General features: G+C 45.5%; 1 protein-coding gene across 1 annotated transcript in view; it reads right to left on the bottom strand.

The window, feature by feature from the left end:
* parp8 (poly (ADP-ribose) polymerase family, member 8) overlaps positions 1 to 18,772 on the bottom strand; it is a 28,421-nt gene that overhangs the window by 1,288 nt on the left and 8,361 nt on the right. The window contains exons 4-25 of the mRNA XM_067227819.1: positions 16,639 to 16,728; positions 16,075 to 16,145; positions 15,784 to 15,852; positions 14,158 to 14,252; positions 8,647 to 8,707; positions 8,200 to 8,290; positions 7,748 to 7,814; positions 7,420 to 7,548; positions 6,522 to 7,143; positions 6,346 to 6,399; positions 6,044 to 6,139; positions 4,540 to 4,632; positions 3,993 to 4,118; positions 3,420 to 3,485; positions 2,718 to 2,785; positions 1,971 to 2,019; positions 1,255 to 1,367; positions 1,044 to 1,116; positions 822 to 891; positions 534 to 610; positions 372 to 441; positions 175 to 259 (exon numbers count right to left, since the gene is read on the bottom strand). Of these exons, the coding sequence (XP_067083920.1) occupies positions 175 to 259; positions 372 to 441; positions 534 to 610; positions 822 to 891; positions 1,044 to 1,116; positions 1,255 to 1,367; positions 1,971 to 2,019; positions 2,718 to 2,785; positions 3,420 to 3,485; positions 3,993 to 4,118; positions 4,540 to 4,632; positions 6,044 to 6,139; positions 6,346 to 6,399; positions 6,522 to 7,143; positions 7,420 to 7,548; positions 7,748 to 7,814; positions 8,200 to 8,290; positions 8,647 to 8,707; positions 14,158 to 14,252; positions 15,784 to 15,852; positions 16,075 to 16,145; positions 16,639 to 16,728 (2,335 nt within the window). The remainder of the gene's footprint in view (positions 1 to 174; positions 260 to 371; positions 442 to 533; positions 611 to 821; positions 892 to 1,043; positions 1,117 to 1,254; positions 1,368 to 1,970; positions 2,020 to 2,717; positions 2,786 to 3,419; positions 3,486 to 3,992; positions 4,119 to 4,539; positions 4,633 to 6,043; positions 6,140 to 6,345; positions 6,400 to 6,521; positions 7,144 to 7,419; positions 7,549 to 7,747; positions 7,815 to 8,199; positions 8,291 to 8,646; positions 8,708 to 14,157; positions 14,253 to 15,783; positions 15,853 to 16,074; positions 16,146 to 16,638; positions 16,729 to 18,772) is intronic.

Below are 18,772 nucleotides of genomic sequence, written 5' to 3' on the forward strand. Positions count from 1 at the left end.
ACTTCAGGAAGTTAGTGCGTGCAAGAGATGTTAAGTACCGGTAAAGTAACATCAGAATATATAGGGTGTACCAAGTATTGACTGTGTCACAGTAACTCCACTGTGATTAGTACTCACACAGTAGATGGATAACTGCTTCGAAAAATTGAAGGGGGAAATGGATGCCATACTTACACAAAGAAAAACCTTGTACAGACATGATCTGTGTTGGGTACAACCCAGATATCTCCATGCTTGTGCAGATCAGGAGATGTGATGACTGGAGAGAGATTTTTAAAGCACAGATTAAGATCAGCAATAGTTACTGTTTCCAACATACAGTGTATTAACAATCTATGCAAGTCTATAATATCAACATAAATATGTCATACCTTCACATAAGGCTATACACTTAAGAATCCGGCTTTGCAAAAACTGCGGCTGTTGTCCTTTCTTCTGTGACTGCAAACATACAACAGTATGGAAAATAAACTTCACGTAAACTTTCGAGAAGAATATACCAAGAGTATGAATAAGTCTGGTGGTGTCCTGACCTGCAGGTGTAAGTTGGTCTTGCTGTTTGTCACAGTCTCGTCTTTAGATGTCACTTTCTGTTGCTTTTTGTTCATCCCTATTTGTAAAGAAATGTTATGCTGGTGACCAAGAACACCTATATTTTTTATGTGTAAATATTCCTATTGAATGCAATTATGTCCTTGTATTCTACTTTCATTACTATTCTTCACTCCTCACATTCTTACTTTATTTGTTTCGTACCTGAGTAGCCCCTGGATATGCTAGTTACCGTATCTGAGTAGCCGAGGATATGCTAGTTACCATACCTGAGTAGCCGAAGGATATGCTTGACATTGGGCTGAGATAGATCCCACTCCCATAGATGGCGCCATGGAGCTGTTCGGCACAAGCAACGCATGACAGGACCTCATTAATACACTGCAGTCTGCATTCACATGTCATTAATGTGTAGGGTAACATCACAGTAAGTACTACAGCACAGTGCCAGGGGTGGTCTTGATTTGTTTTTACTGTAGACTTGAAATTACCTGAAGTCTTGTGTTAGATGCCACAACCAAGCCATTCCGCAAAATGGAGTGCCAATTCTCGATGTGAGAACCGCTAAAAAGAAAAAAACAAAGCGTTACTCAGCAGCGAAAAACAAATGAACAAATCAGTACACCCATGTACAGTACAGGAGGTAGCATTTACGCTTCAGTGGAAACACACAAAAACATGATGGATTAGGAAGACACGTACTGGAAAGCGAACGTGCTCCCAAACAGGTTTTTGGCAGCTCTGAAGTTGGATTCTTTGGCAGGGGGGCTGCTGAGCAGGAGGAACTGGTGCTGCGTGTGCATGAACTTCAGTTGCTGAGTACAGCACAGAAAAAGAGAAAAGATGCGACTTTCATCATAGTGATATCCAAAATACCATCTGTGATATCATATGTAAGAGATTACGGTGATACTAAATATGCTAAGTCTAAATATAACAGATGTTGGGTTGGGTTTATCTATTGGATACATTATACTAGGAGTTTGAATGTGATTCGTTTTTGTCATCTTTGTAGAACAACTTAACAGGCATCATAAATATGCTCAAATAGAAAACCTTAACTTCCTAAAACAGAAGCATAATGCTACTGAATTTGTGACAGTAGAATGACATGCCTGTCGTTGTAGTTTGTCAATGTGAACAATCTGTATCTTATTTACATTTATACCATGGTCTGGGTGAATACTCGATTCTGATTGGCTGCCGGGGTGTCCATTATCGGGTGATAACGGACACCTACTGCGTCATTGCAGCAAAACTGTATTTTCACCGTTCTAAATTATCATATCGAATCAAAGTGTCTGAAATAAGTAACCATAACAACGGGGACGGAGTCAAAGCCTCCATTTACAATTTTGAAAGACTTTAACAAGCTAACTTGTATAAATCTATTGTCCATTTTAATAAGCCTCACTTACCCGAGTTACTGGGAGCTTGACGATGTGTGACCGATTACTGGAAATCACCCTGGATGAAGAGAGAAAAGATTCTGAGGTGAAGGATGAAATATAATTTGCCAGGCAGCTGGATTTAACTTTTACAGCACATTCCTGAAGCTGTCATTCATGTGTTGTTTTGTGGCTCTGTATACGTCTTGTGTACATGTCAAGGTTTGTCTGTAAATTGTACATGACAGGCAGCAAGTTTTTTTGACTTACGAACAAAAGGTTTGGACCAAATACTAGTTGTGTACGGTCTAAAGTAGTTAGACTTGCGTGTAAAAACATACAGTAGTTAATGTGACCTTAATGCAAAGTGTTGCCAAGCGGATGTAGTATTATTTTCTAAATAACTCCACTTTCTTATCAAATCAAAGCTGTGAATTAGTAGTGTTTTGCTCGATCCTTATTTATCACTTGCGTTGTGCTATCGAGATCAGAACTGCTCTGAAAGCTGCATTAGCTTGAAGAGATACGTGTTGAGAGAGATAATAGGCTTTCTGAGAGACAAGGACTTCTCTCCCAGTCTAGGCAGAGGTCTTCCTCCCCGACAGAGTTGAGCATTGGGCTTATTAAGAAAATCATATTTAACGGACGACTCAGTTATTAAATAACTCTGTCCCACCCACAGTTGAACCCCCTATGCTCCTGCACTCAGCTAAATGTTTTGGTTTTCTGTCGTGAACAGAACTGGTCCAGGTTTGTGGGCCGGGCCGGAGTTCTCACCACTGCAGCAGCGGGTGAGCTAGAGGATCATGCTTGTCCATCTGCTTCTTGATCTCCAAGTAAGGCGCCTGTTAAAGAGAGAAAGAGCTTTTTCATTAAAATGATCCTGGCTTAATTTGAACAAAAAGCATGGGGGAGGCTTGAAGCAGGAGATGAAAGCAGTGATGAATTGGGTCATAAACTCGGTGAAATCAAACATCTCCTTATGTAAATCCGCAGTGTGTCTGCGCTGCAGACAAGGAGCATTTGAAACAATGCTGGAAAGGTGGTGTTGCAGACGCTCTTTACATTCTGACAACAGCGCTGTTTTGTCTGAAGCACAAACGTTTAGACAACCGCTATTTATATAAATATATATCTGTATTATATATAAATATATATCTGTAGCAGAGCTATGAGGTGCTGCTGCTTATACAACATCTTCTAACACACACACACACACACCCAAGTCTAGACATCTCGTTGTACGCTCACAATCTGCATAATAAGCTGCATTGTTTTTCATATCCTCGCGCTGTAAAGCTGCAAAGATATGCTTGTCTGTCGAGAGGCCTTTGTCAGTGTGTGACGTGACTGTCTGTCGTGCAACGAGCGATAACATTAACTGTCTCAGAGTCTGAGTCTAATGAGGTGACATTTCAGAGGGACACCAGCGTGGCGGAGAGAGTGCTGTAGGTGAGTGTGGCTGTGAGGCCTCGCTACCTGGGTCATCTCTCTGATAGATGTAAGGCTGTCCAGCGCTCTCATCACCCGATCGTAATCCTTTTTCTGAAACGAGACAGAGAGATGAGTCCCGGCAAGGCAATCCTAGAAAGCCAGGTGGTTTGTCTATTTTAGGGGACCGGGCGGGCAACACAGCACTGTGTGTGCCAGTGAAACAGGACAAGGTGGAACACAACGATTATCTACAAAGGACAGGATAAACAAGATATAAATAGTGGAGATTTGAAAGTGAGATGTTGTTGAAATTCAATGCATTGACAGTTCCATGATTCAGTTTCATTATTAAGAGTTCTTTGGACCCACAAGTATCACTTCATGCGTAATGGAAAATGTTATTCAACCATTAAAGTCAATGTTTTCTTTTATAGTGTAGATCTCTCATAGTAATTACATTTTGATAAAAGAACACAACCAAGGTTGTTAAACAATAGAATATCAGAAAAATAAAATGGCAAGGATTCAACTAAAAAATCTTTATATTCATAACCTTATTCATATTAATTATGTGTTTAGAGACATTGCCCAAGGTAGAGTGAGTGTTATGAAACCTACCCTTGGGTTGAAGGCCAGGGCCTGGGAATCGTCTGGGTCCACCACAGAAGGATATGGCTCAAAAATGACAACTTTCCTGGGAGACTCTAGAGCTGAGCGACACATGGACACCAGCAAATCCACCACCTAGACACGACGAGACGGATTTCAGACGGAAGTTAGGAGGTTGTGAGATCGTTTCAAGTCTCCTGTATGCCTGTCTGACCTTGCTCCTGGGGAGAAACCTTCATGACGGTGTTTTTACACCAAGCCCAGATGAGAATAACCCATTCCACCTCCTCAACCAGCTTAAGAACTAGCTTTGTACACTGCCTGATGGAGGCTGGAGTGTAATCAGGGTGGTAGGTCCCTGTTAGACTTTCTGGTCTACAGGAGAGAGTTTCTCCAAGTACGTTTGGTTGCTAGGCATTGCATGGGAATTCACTTAATACAATGTTGTTATTCTATAATGAAAACTATGGCTTACAGTATGTTGGCCGTCATACATGACATGGTAATGGCGGTGTGTGCTAGTGTTTGATATAGGCTCTTTGTGTGTGTGTTTCACCTGAGCTCCTGTGGCGATCTCATCAGCAGCTTCATTCATCACGCCCAACGTTTGAAAGGCAAACACACACAGCTCCCTCTCACACACTGTGGGCTGTGGATGGAGGACACACACGCACACGCTTTAGAAAAGATCATTAACAAAGTATTTATTAGTTGCCTAACAGGCATATTTTCCACAGCTAATTCAGTTAGATAGATTGTAATTAATGGGTCTGGAGCTCCTTAACAACAAGGTCATTTTAGGTTAAATGAGCCCAGAACAGCCAACTCTGGCTGTTGTTCTCACTGCTGACTGTGAAATACCGTCAGAGATACATTCATGAAACGGCTGAGCGATCTGACAAACTGAATGAACACAAAGATATTTGTTATTGAGATCAGACAGCATGAAGTTATAAACAGGTTCTGGTTTATCTCAAGCCTTAAATAGCTTAATAATGGACTTTGTGGAGGTTAATACATTCTTTACGAACTTGTAAATCACTTAACAGTGGTTTCTCCAAAGCACTCTGGGTGCACAATCATGTAGTAGTGTTCACATCAGCTGTTCCACACCAACAAACTCAATTCCCTTAATCAACAAACCAGGTGTTGGCACTGATGTTGATGTATGGATCTCTACAATCAGGATTGGAACACTAATTCATGCAGACCAACCCCAGCTGCACTGATACCCAGTGTAGTATCACAACCGTCCTGCAAAGCAGTTATCCAATGCCTGAAAGGGTTTCATAGGGTGTTATGCAAATGTGCATCATCTCAAATTAAATCCTTTACTACTTCCTACACTGTCTATTCATCTCATTAGGGTGAATTATGACCCGTTAAATGTTGTTTTAGTTAAGTATGAAATTGGTCTTGTGTAACAGCACTGTGTACTTTAGACATTTATCTCTTAAGTGTAGTTCGCCTCTAGCTATAGAAAACAGTATAATGATGACATCAGTAGATGCTGAAGATGCTTCTCCTTATAAGATCCAACTCACCCTCTCAAACTGAAGCCACAGCACTGTTACATCTGGAGCTAAAAACACACTGATAATGCTGCTATAGATAACCCAAAATTGATGATTTATAGTTGTGGGAGAAGCTTTTAAGGTTCAACTATTCGTCACGTTGCAACAGAGACCACGTGTGTTTTTATAGGTGACTTCAGTTACAGTTGTATTAACCTTTGATAATAAATTCAACAAAATGTCACTTTGAAACCAGAACTACTTACCTCACACATTTACCAAGCTTTGCCCCAAATCAAATTTTGAAGTTTAGAAAGAATATTTTATTCACTGGCATTAAATCCAGTGTGTGCAGGAGCAAATACTCTACCTAGAGGTGCGAGTATGGTTAGAGTTACAGTACAGTCTATGTTGATGCCTGCTGCCTCCTGTTCTACCTGGGTACTCCAGGGTTCTACCTGGGTACTGCAGGGTTCTACCTGGGTACTGCAGGGTTCCACCTGGGTACTGCAGGGTTCTATCTGGGTACTGCAGGGTTCTACTCACTCGAAGCATGGGTCCGTTCTGGAACACGTGGGGCTCGTCACACACCACACAGAACTCGTTCAGGACTGGAATCCTCTGCTCTGCATACTCCATGGTCTGGGATCAGCAGGACAGCAGCAGCATCAGGATGGATCCATATGGTAGATAAGATAGATAAGTAGATACATAGACGTAGATAGGTAGGTAGATACATGGTTAGGTAGATAGGTATGATAGATGAGTATATCTATCTGCGCTATTAGTTGACAAATGGGAATATGAGCTCATGGTCTGTGGAAGGTGAAGCCAGAGAGATGATTTACCTGGACAAGGAAGCCCCTGTCTCGGACTGGGATGGACTTGGCTCCGTGGTTTGGCTGCAGAGAGAGGAACACATGAATCCACATGATTACAGTCTACGATCCTTCCCTGGAGCTCAAGGACGATACATCAGGTGACTGGTTAATGTAGCTGAGACAAGCAGGCCCCGGGGACCCACCTGTGGCGGCGAGGCGAGCGAGGGGGCCAGGATGCCGATGAGCCCTGAGGTAAGAGACAGACGGCGGCTCTCTGGGGCCGGTTCCTTCAGGCCGTCCTGCCGGCCCATCTTGGTGCTGCTGGAGTAGGACCGGCTGAGCAGGCGGTGGTGGTGCCTCAGCCCGTCCATCTCCTCCGTCCTGATGGCCCCGGAGCATGACCTGGTGAGCAGGCGCTGAGGCCTCAGCCCTCTCCCTCCTCCCCCGCCCCCACCCAGACCGCTCACCCCCCCGCTGAGCCCGCCCACCCCATGGTCGCAGTGGGCGTCCCCGGGGCAGGGGCGGGGCAGCAGCTTGTGGGGGGGCCGCAGGGCGGAGGGGCAGTCCTCAGGCTTGGCCGGCGTGGAGGAGCAGGGCCGGCCCAGGAGGCGGTGGGGCTTGGCCGGGCCGGAGGGCTCCGTGCGGGGGTCAGCCGACAGGGAGGGACCCAGGAACTTGTGCGCGGGCTTGGGGCAGCCGTCCGCCTCCGCCTGCCGCACGGTGCTGGAGCAGGTTCTTCGGAGCAGCCGGTGGGACTTGGAGTCCTGCTCCGGCTTCAACTTCTTCTTGCTCTTGACGCAGCCTGGGGGGGGGTAGCTGGGGGATCTGTAGGGGTAGGGGGGTGGGAGAGAGGGGGTGGGGGTAAAGGCTAGGGTGGCGGAGGGATTGGATGTTATGTTGTTACGTTACCAGTCACCTGATGTTAGGGACTAGAAACTAAATAAATAACATCTCTATGAGGAATGGACAGCTCAGTTAACAACCTTTTGATGACTAAACAGAAGACAAGAACACCAATGCAGATCTGGGCTCTCCTGACTTTTCGTTCATGGGAAGAACTTCCTGTGTTGGTGAGCAGCCAGGGCAGGAGACCCTCCTCACCTGCGGAGCGTTGAGAAGATGTGGAGGGGAGATTTGACCTTCTTGTCATTCTGCTTTTTACTGTGGGGGCAGTTGAGCTTCTCCTTGCCCTGATGCTTCCACTGCTGGGTGACAAACGTCTGCATGATCCTGCCCAAGATATAAACACAGATCTGATTGCTGCTTTTCCACTTCTGCATTTCAAATGCTGTCAACAGAAGCTCAGACATCAGAAGAGTATGCAAAACACTAGACAGGCAAAGACAACGCAGTGAGTTGCACAACAAGCAGTTGAATCATCCGCAGGGATGACATGGGGTGTGAGAACAGAAAACAAACTGTAACTCACTTTTTCAGCTGGTGTCCAAGACCGAAGCGATCTTTAGTGGACACTTGGAAAACATCCACTGTGGGCACTGAGAGAGAAAAACAACATCAAGATGTTGTCTTGTTGCAGGATAAACATGATTCATAACAAACCTTGAATGCTGGGGAATAACAGGCCAGGACTAACAGACGGCTAGCTGGGACTAACGTATGGCACCCTTGCAGTCCTATAGAAAGCATTTAATTTCGATTTTGTGTCTAAATAGCTAGTAGCAAAAAGCTAAGAAACATTCACGGCTGTGGAAGCTTCCCAGGCTGTGTGTGTGTACAGTGTAGTGTGTGTGTGTCTGTGTGTGTGTTTACAGTGTTGTGTGTGTGTGTGTCTGTGTTTACATTTAGTCATTTAGCAGATGCTCTTATTACAGTGTAGTGTGTGTGTGTGTGTGTGTCTCTCTGGGTGTGGGTGTGTCCCACCTGGTCCATTCAGGTACTGTGTTAGTGAGCAGTGGAGCCGTACAATGACCGGCTCTCTCCGGATCACATCCCACGCCAGAGCGATCTCCTCCTGCACACCAGAGAAGACAAACAGTCTCATGTCTCCTCCTGCACACCAGAGAAGACAAACAGTCTCATGTCTCCTCCTGCACACCAGAGGAGACAAACAGTCTCATGTCTCCTCCTGCACACCAGAGGAGACAAACAGTCTCATGTCTCCTCCTGCACACCAGAGGAGACAAACACACTCTCATATCCGACACACGGTCTGGTCCCGGGGTCGGAACCCAGATCACCTGCTGCTACATGGGGAACTGGGTCTACATTTATGTTTCTGTAGTTAAAAAAAAAGAATTTGTGTTAACAATTGAGCGAATATCTTGACATTGATGCTGTGTGGTGGACATGGAGATATGATATACTTACATCAAGGAAACTGACATCGATGTGCAGATCAATATCCACATCATCAATTGCACCGTATTCCCTAGAACAGCACAAGAAAAGTAGAGAAATGTAATAAAAATCTCTAATTCACATCTCATGATATTTCAAGCTGCAGCATTACAGGATAATAACAAAGTAAATGACAGTCATTAGCTCTGAAAAGTCTGTTCCCTTCAACATGCAGGCGGTGACAATTGAACACTAGAACACAAACACAATCTATGTCAGAATTATCCTGTAAGCGTTATAAACAGTCACGTACACGTGATCCACGATACAGAGGGTTTAATATCTCAGAAGCATCTCCAGCAGGGAGCCGTGGCTTGACCCTGAAGGCGCTTGGTGTGGTGAGTCACACAGCATGAACCATCCATCATCATACTCACTGCACTCTTACACCTCGGCAATCTGTTCTCCCTGATCGAGGACATGATATGGTTGCACAGCATGACTCAACGCCAGTGTTGGTCTAGTATGACTGTGTGCGCATGAGTATCCCTACTTATTAATTGTAAACGATATATGCTAATGCTGTCTGTGGATGCGTGTGTGTGAACTTGTGTTTACTGTGATGATCAGATATGATCAGTTTTTGACCCTCGCCAGCTCTCCACTGGTGTCCCACAGGGCTCTGTCCTCAGACCCCTCCTCTTCTCCCTGTACACCACCTCACTTGGACCAATCATCACCTCCCATGGCTTCTCCTACCACTGCTATGCTGACGACACGCAGCTGTACCTGTCGTTCCCCCCGACTGATCCGGAGATCTCAGCTAGGATTGAGGCCTGCCTCACAGACATCTCCGCCTGGATGACCGAGCACCACCTCCAGCTGAACCTCGCCAAAACAGAACTTCTCATAATCCCAGCCAAACCCTCCATCTCCCACGATCTCTCAATCACCCTGGGATCTGCGACGGTGACCCCTTCATCCTCTGCCAGGAACCTCGGGGTTACCATGGATGACAAGCTCTCCCTCACTGCCCACATTGCTGCGGTCTCCTGGTCGTGTAGATTCACCCTCTACAACATCCGGAAGATCAGGAGATACCTGTCTGAGCATTCCACCCAGCTGCTAGTCCAAGCACTTGTCCTCTCCAAGTTGGACTATTGCAACTCGCTGCTCGCTGGTCTCCCAGCATGTGCAACCCGCCCTCTCCAGAGGATTCAGAACGCAGCGGCCCGCCTGGTCTTCAATCTACCCAGACGCTCCCAAGTTACCCCGCTCCTCATCTCCCTCCACTGGCTTCCCATCATGGCCCGTATCAGATTCAAGATCCTGGTACTGACCTTCCGAGCAGTGAACGGGACTGCACCCGTCTACATCCAGTCTCTCCTCCAGCCTTACACCCCACCCGCCACCTACGGTCTTCTTCTGATAACCGTCTGGTGGTCCCACCTCTCAAAAGCGCCCACTCCCAACCCAAGCTCTTCTCTTGTCTCGCCCCACAATGGTGGAATCAACTCCCCACCTCCATCAGAGACACTGACTGTCTCCCCACCTTCAAGAAAAGGCTTAAGATGCACTTGTTCCGGGAGTACAACGGTACTTAGGAATGATTTGCTGGACCTGATGTTAGCTTCCTCCAGGAACACAATGACTCTTACTGAAGGACTTGTTGCTCTTGTTGGTTAGTTGTAACTGATTTAACTAATATTATTGTTGCTTGCTTTTTTTTTCTACTGGTACACTCTTGCACTTTTGAGGTTCATGTTGTTTAATTTGTAACTTGTTTAACTACATGCTCTTATGGTTCTTCCCATTGGCACTTATTTGCTTTTCACAATGTATGCTTCATGTTTGGCCACTCGCAATGTTTTGGTGCTATCTCGTTGTTATGATCAGTGACCTATGCTCTTTTGTAAAGTTCTCTCTTGGAAGTCGCTTTGGATAAAAGCGTCTGTTAAATGAATAAATGTAAATGTAATGTAAATGATCCTCAGGAGGAAATTCCCTTGTCACGACGGCAAACACGCAACACCCTGTATCACTCAAGCCTGAGCAACACAGGATGATAAACTATTATATTAGTATGCTTAGGCAGTACTATGCCATGTACTGTATTTGGTGACAAATATCTGCAGACTATGTTGAATACAAATGGTGCAAATGACCCTTAACGAAAGGGGGGGAGGGGAGAGAGGGAGAAAAAGAGAGAGTGGAGGGAGGAGAGAGGGGAGAAGGGGAGAGAGATGAGGGGGAGAGAGGGGGGAAGAGAGACATTGCTGACACAGCAGGTTGGGTGTTGGCAGACTTGATACAGCAGATGACACCAAGCAGAGCGGAGATGAAAGTCCCGAGATGATCATCCCAGCGGTTACAGACCGCTCTCTCGCTCAGCCTCAAACTTTCAAACATGTCTTCAATCTCATCTTTTAAGGTATCAAAGTCCGATCCTTTAGTGATTCAGGGAACAGTGCACATTAAGATGCCAGGGTATCGTGGGGATAGATGAGAGAGGGGATCTTCAGAGACGGGCTCTGTAAGAGTAGAAGTGAAACCCTGTTGTTTCACAGAAATGCTGAACGTGTCGAACCACCACACCCTCTCTCCCTCTGTCTCTCTCTCACACACACAACCTTCTTAGGACAATTCACTCAACATGATGGACACATTTTCATTTGAATGTAAAAGAGTGAGTGCGTTACTGTGGCCATAAAGGGAACCCGTGACCTTGATTCTGCCCCGTGGGACTGTTTGTGGGATATATACTCCAAACATGTCACTTTTCTCCCAGGTCAGCATTCTCCCAATACACACACACATTCAAAATACTTTCCTTAAAGAGTAAATAATCTGAAACCAGTAACTGCGTGTGTGAGAGTGTGTTTCAACATGCAGAGTTCCATTTCATCATCAGCGCTGTGCGCCAAAGGTTCCCTCCATACCGTCATGTTTCATAAGATCACAAAGACCACTTTGTTGCCATGCCTGAGGGCAACTGTCACCATGGTTACACATCACAGTGCCACGTTGACGACGGCAGAGGCTGGGATGTGCAGCACGCCCTGGTAAGGGGATGAATCCCTCCTAGGAGACACGTTTCACAGGTTTCCGACCCCGAGACACCCCTCTGAGGAACACTGGTTCACCTTCAGAGTCACCTCAGCGTTCTTGACTTGATTTTAGAGTCTGTGTCGAGTCTGAGTTTTATTCTCCTAAAGGAGCTGAAGGAGACTCCTCTCCTGTAGTCGCTCACAGACTGGAGATGCCACCGACCAGTTGAACCTGCTGTAAACACGGGGTCACTTTTCTTATTCTCACCTCTTCACTTACATTTACATTTAGTCATTTAGCAGTCGCTCAGAGCGACTTACAGTAAGTACAGGGACATTCCCCCCGAGGCAAGTAGGGTGAAGTGGCTTGCCCAAGGACACAACGTCATTTGACACTGACTTGACAATGGCAAAGTGTGGACAAGCTCCCATCTCAGAACCCCTGGTTGAAAACCTTCAGACTCAGCTTACACCTCGCCCTTCCCTTCAGGGAACGCTATTGAGAACGCTCGGGGAGCACTAGACTTTGTTCTACCCACACTTTAGCTTTAACAACTCTGCACACGTTGCAGTAAAAGTTATTTCCAACTCGTAAAAATGTAGAGGTTCACAGTACTGCTCTTCGAACCCAGGAAGTTGTTTTGTCCTCGGATCTGGGAGGGAGGAGGGGGGGGCTCCCTTCAGTCTACGCAAGGTCTTACAGAGGACAAGTGATGGGGGGGGGGTGTTCCTTCCCAAAGAGCTGTCTTTATACTCAACCCTGTGTTCTGAGCACTTAATAGAATTTGTTTTGCCGCTGTGGGAAATGTGCAGGCTCTGCATCTTCCTCAGTCTGGTCGTCAGGCACAGCCGTCTGGTCGTCAGGCACAGCCGTCAGGTCGTCAGGCACAGCAGTATGCTCTGACAAGTCAAGCCGGATGAGAAATTGTTGGCCAAGATGCCAACTGACGTTTAAAACTTTCACAATTTACATTTCCAAGAATGACCGAATGGCATTGAAACTTCAACGTTTCGCCATATCTCTGGGTGCACAAGAGTTCAAAATTCAAGGGTTGATTGGAGCCAACATTATATCACGAATTTCCTCAATATTTATCGTCTCATTAATCTAGTGCCAACCAAGTTGCATTAGTTAAACGTGCTACTCAGAATACAAAATAAAGACTAGGTCATTCCCTCCCGCCTACAAATACTCCCTAAGGACACTTAGGCCACAAACACACACCACAAACAAACACCACAAACACACACCACAAACACACACCACAAACACACACCACACACACACACCACACACTCACACCACACACACACACCACACACACTGTGTCCCACCACCGTTGTCCTTCACTCCCACCTCTCTCTTTTGGTCCTCATGTTCTCCCTTTCCCCCCCTCCCCCAGGGGCCGGGGGCAGCTGATTGGAGGGTTCGCACCGCCGGGGGCAGGTGATTGGAGGGTTCGCACAGCCGGGGGCAGCTGATTGGAGGGTTTGCAGAGCCTCTGCTGGCTGATGACAGATTAGGAGGCCAGGAGGCGACCAGGTAACCTGGGGGTGACTGTGGTAACCCGAGGGCTTAACCTGTCATCGCTCTGACAGGCCCTGCTGACTGACACCGTGACGACAACACCACCCTGACCTTGGAGGACTCGTCCACAGCAGGCTGAGTGAGGTTGTGTATGTCTGTCCGACAACACACGATTGTGAGCAAGAAACAGCAGACTTGTGCTTGTTTAAACAGAGTCTGGCAAGCTAGTGAGAATTGTACAATGTCCATTGTTTACAACAGACAAACAGGCATGTTCAGGCCTGTGCAAGTGCTGTGTTTGTGTTTGTAGTGGGAGGGGCTCCATGTCCCCAACCCCGTAAATCAACCCCGTCAGAGGAGCTGAGAGCAGGCAGAGAGGGAGAGGGTGTGGGGCCCTGGAACAACCTACTCATCAATCTCCAGTAACAGATATCCAGCTGGTGGCAGAGTTAGCTAGCGGCTAGCTGCCACGCTGAAGGGCTGGAGAGCAGGTTAGCGTGTTGGGTCACAGGCCTCAGGGAGCTGTCCCAAACACACAAGGCCTGAGGCCAGGGCCTTCAGTCAGCACGGGGCTGTCAGAGTCACCTGGGGAAGGTGGTGCTGTTGGGACTGGAGATCTGCACAGGCTGAGTACAGTACAAAAGAACCAGAAGGGGGAGGGTGGAGGAGGGTTGTCAGGTGAGAGGGAGGAGACAGCAGGTTGTTTGTGGGTCCTACTTGAGAGACACTCCGCAGGGGGTGGAGAGGGGTCAGGTGAGAGGCCTACCTGAGAGACACTCAGCAGGGGGTGGAGGACAGGGGTCAGGTGAGAGGCCTACCTGAGAGACACTCCGCAGGGGGTGGAGAGGGGTCAGGTGAGAGGCCTACCTGAGAGACACTCCGCAGGGGGTGGAGAGGGGTCAGGTGAGAGGCCTACCTGAGAGACACTCCGCAGGGGGTTGGAGAGGGGTCAGGTGAGAGGCCTACCTGAGAGACACCGCGTGGTGCCCGTACATCTCGCGCACCGCTGCCAGGTCCGCCTCCAGCTGGGGGTGTTTGTGGAGCTCGCCATCGTAGTTCACCTATCAGGAGCAGAATTCAGAGTCAGCTGACTGACGGACACAGCGGCTCATCACAACAGCCCGGGCCTCTTGTGGGGGTGGGGTAAAGCAGACATCCCGACACGTGTTTCTCTCTCGCTTTGATCAGAGTCTAACAGACGGCTTCAGAAAGAGAGCTAAAGGCCTGGAGCAGGGGCGTGGCCAGGGGCGTGGCCAGGGCCTGGAAATAACTAAACCCTCGTCCAAAAACAAGCAGATTTGGTTTCAGTGGCCGGTCCAATTTCAGAGAAGTGATAAAATGGAATTTAACATTGTTATTTTGTGAATATAATGGCAGCTATTCACTCTGCAGCTGTCTGGACAAATAGGACAATAGCAGGTTTCTCTACAGTAGATGAAAAACATTCTCTTAAAAGACAAAAGAAAGCATTGTTTCTGTAAAGAAAACAGATCTCACATAGTGTAGGCCCACCTGGACTACAAGTAAACATCAAAAACTGTTTCAATACTGTAAACATAGGGAATCCAAGTGGGAAAACAGACGTGTATTAATATCAATATTGCATTTTATTAATAGTGCGCTTCATGGTTGGGGCAATCTCTGGCCGCCACAGGTATAGAAAATAAACAAATCTTTGGTGTATGAAGTCATGAAAGTTAAGTATTAATCATTTATTTTACTATGACTCAGCTGTTAATAGATGATGTTATACTGTCCTGTTACACGATGCACATTAAGCCATAAGTAGTTATGAGAGCACAGTTTATCGCTTCTCCTGTAAACTCCATATCCAGTTCTTTAAGACTGTTCAAGGTTGGTGTGCAGAAAGGATTTATCATATTAGAGCATAATAAATGGGCCCAACGGAGGCATTCTGCATCGACACGCCAGCTCAACAGGGTACAATACGTGTCACCAGTAAATGAGAACATTACTGTGACTAACTGTGCAACAGGGGCCCGTTCACCACCAGGCTCGTAGCCAGACTACGCATCCTAATCCACGCTGCGAGGCACCGATCACTCACACTGACTCTCAACTCCATCTCCGTCAAAGAGTGCGAACCAAGTTCACCCTCTGGACTGGCGCTAATGGCTTTAGCTAAACAGCCAGTGTGGTTCACTGAGAGAACAGTCTCTCGTGGGTCCGTTCGTTTCGGTGATGGAAAAGTCCCAGAGGAAGGCAGGAGGGGGTACTTTGAGCTGAAATATAGGTGCTTCACACATGATGAGCTTTGTGACGACTTCTGGGAAATCTGCCGTGAAATCAAAAGTTGGTACGCTTAGGTAAGACTGCTCTGTGGAAGCCATTTTGTTTTTTGGGGGCGTAACTGCCACCTCTTTCAAAAAAGCAAAAACAGAGGTAGGCATTTGTCCGTGCGTGACATTGAAAGGTGCCGATTAATACAGATCACTCGTTTCTGAAAAACGGTGTCACAAAAGTTTCAGGACACAGGAACTATGTCAACTACTTTTCTAGATCACAAGAACTACGCAACATAAAGCTTTGACGAAGTTATAAAAGTTCTTGAGGATTAATTTTGGCTCTTACCTGACCCCCATAGTAGAACTCCTCCGAATCGTTGTCCCCCTCAGAATCCTCCTCTACGGCATATTGGCACTAAATAATTAAAGATATTACATTATACTGCAGTACTCGGTCGATAACCACACAACGACACTCAAAATAGCTAATCTGTGCCAGTGCAGTCAAACTACAACACACTGTAAAGCAAAGCATTTGGCATCTAGTTAGTTGGACCCTCCGACCTTGTGTTGTGAGCGTGCTGGTTATTGCTGCTCTGCCTGCATCGTAAACAGGCCGCAGTGCCTTCAGTCTTACCTGGTTTTTGTCGATCTGAAGTTTAGGTTTGATTGATAGGCAGCTGCTGGCATCATTATTGATCCTAATCTCTGGTCACAGAAGATGGGGAAGCAACACATTCAAATGGGTTAGTCAGTAGGTATTGGAATATGTGCCTTATTCATTTAGGCCTAAGATATTTTAGGCAGGGAAAGTAGAAAAGCAATTTTTCAATTGAGTCGAAGCGTTGACATTAATCTGCTCTGCTCTGAAGCAGTGGCGTATTAATAATATTGTTTACAGACTAGTCAGTGCTTAGACTCTCTCCACAAAACTGTCATAGTGGAAGTTTGTGCACAAAAATGTCTCATTAGCAAGAATACCTCCAGGCAAATTATGTCAGCTTCTTCAAACACGCACTATGACTATGCAGGTAAAAGCCAGGATGATGAATATGCGGATTTTGTTTACAGTTTTGTCAGTTGTAGTTTGTTGTATATAGGGTTGTTTAGTAAGAGTAAGAACACTTACATTGTTAGTTCCCAACGGTTCACATTCACACAGAATACATTCTGACTTTGGAATGCTTCAGTAGAATCTTACCTGTTGCAATTCTATGAAAAATGACAGGGATTGGATCTCTGGTGACCAAGACTTCATCATCATTCTCAGAGTTTGACACATATGTGTTGTCTAAATGTGGATAAAAAAGAATGAATAGGTATCAAAACGGTATAAAAACAGGAATCATTTCCAGTTATCTGCAAACAAACTCAGTTTTATTGCAGTTAAGCATACAGTACTGTCTAAACACAGCCAGAAAACAATAATGCTTTCAGCAATTTCCATCTGCTTGCATGAGAGAAATACATTATTCAGATTGGCAGCAATTTTGCGGTAATAATAGGGTGTCATTGTCGATCTGCCAGCTGCTTATCCTCCTATGAATGATATAGTCAACCTCCACAAAGGACATCCCTCTGTGTCTATGTTCCTGGTGTCTCCCTCACTACAGGCTGGCCAGGATCAGGCCTTGTTTAGGCTGTGTGATCCTGATTGGTTGATGTAGTTAATTGGTTATTTGATCAACCTGTGTTGAGGTGTGTTCCTGTCTGGCTGACATTAGTAAAGTGTTGAGGTTTAACTGTCTTTTGGTGTTGTTTGTTTTTTGGTAAAGATAAATTTTCCTGGTTACTTTTGATTGCTGCCCTGTTACATGACTTTGGATCTCTCCCCCTCACTAGGCTGGTTAGACATCACATCTGTGAAGACGTCTGACTCATCCTTGATATGCTATGCAAACATGATATGCAAACATGCTAACTGCCCTCCACCAAGTTCATTCAGTAAGTATTGATATTTCTTTTAAAAATCTTCAAAAACTCAGTGAACAAAGTGAATGTCAGTTGATCTCCTGAAATTGACTGATGATTCTAAGATAATATCCTCATTTATAGTTTCTTCTGCTTAACTTTTTTGTTGTTGTTGAGTGACGCAGTTTGTAATCCATAAAGCAACAGTTGCGCATGATGAGATTAAATTGAGATGAACATACTTCTAACTACTGTAAACTACTATAAACTACTGTTTATTGGGTGTCCTTGTCTTTGGCAAGGCTGTTTTGTCTATTAAACATGCTAATATGGGACGTCAGTGCATAACAATTGGAAAATATTCCAATTGAAAAGTTGATTATATTTTATAAACGTATAGACCAGTAGCAGGCTACATTGCAACGCCACTAAACGTTCTTTTAAAACGGAAAACCGTTCGTACTGAGTATCTTTGAGTATATTTGCCTTTCCCAAAATCCAGGAGCCGTGAGTAATCTTCCACGGTTATTAAATTCCGCTGCGTAACAGCCTAACTTTTAAGCGTTTTTCTTGTCGCTGTAGTTATAGCTCATTGAGTGAATTAAGTTCTAATGAATGACTTGTGCTGGGCTGTCATGCTGAAACTATACTGTGATTTTGTCGAGACGACAGCATAATGCGACCAGTGCACTGGCTAGTCGCTGCCACACTTAAATGTGAATGTCGCTGGCCTCCAGTAGTGTCAGTCCACTCATTTAATGTTCTGTGGCACAGGTGAAACTTTACTATCTAAGAGGAGGACCGTGTCATGAAGTTAGACCACTCTTTCTGTTGATATATTGCGAATACCGGAAATGGACTAAACAAAACAGAAACAGTTTTGCTTTTCTTAATTAAGATTATGCGGCATATGTCTGGTGGTTATTGGCTCTTTTTATGATGCTATTATCGGAACATGTGCTCCCTCATAAAAATGATCTGTTCAGGCCCATCAGTTTGTCCTCGTTACCATTTTCTCGCATGTGAAAGTCTAATGTGTCTCTCTACCAAGTGGTGGTATTCCTGTAGCCTACACTATGTACCTGATCACAAACACTATATAGTCATAAATGGTCATTTAAAATAATATTATAGTCATTAGTTTATTGTCACGTTTACAGTTTTGACATTATTAGAAAGCCCAAGATGTCTTCTCAAATGAACTAAATAAATAAATACTGATGCAAAGGGGTAGTATGGTTATAAGGTTACACTACCAGCCAAAAAACCTACTTCTACTATAGTAGATTCAAATGAGTTTGGGTTCTTAATGGGGGCTTATCACAACACCATAGATCATGCACAGCTATACAGTGGGCTATGCACAGTAAGTCATTAGAAACTCCATGCAGTGATTGGTCCCCATACATCCAAAGACTGAGAGC

Source organism: Osmerus mordax, chromosome 24 (assembly GCF_038355195.1).
Source record: "Osmerus mordax isolate fOsmMor3 chromosome 24, fOsmMor3.pri, whole genome shotgun sequence".
Lineage (NCBI taxonomy): Eukaryota > Metazoa > Chordata > Actinopteri > Osmeriformes > Osmeridae > Osmerus > Osmerus mordax.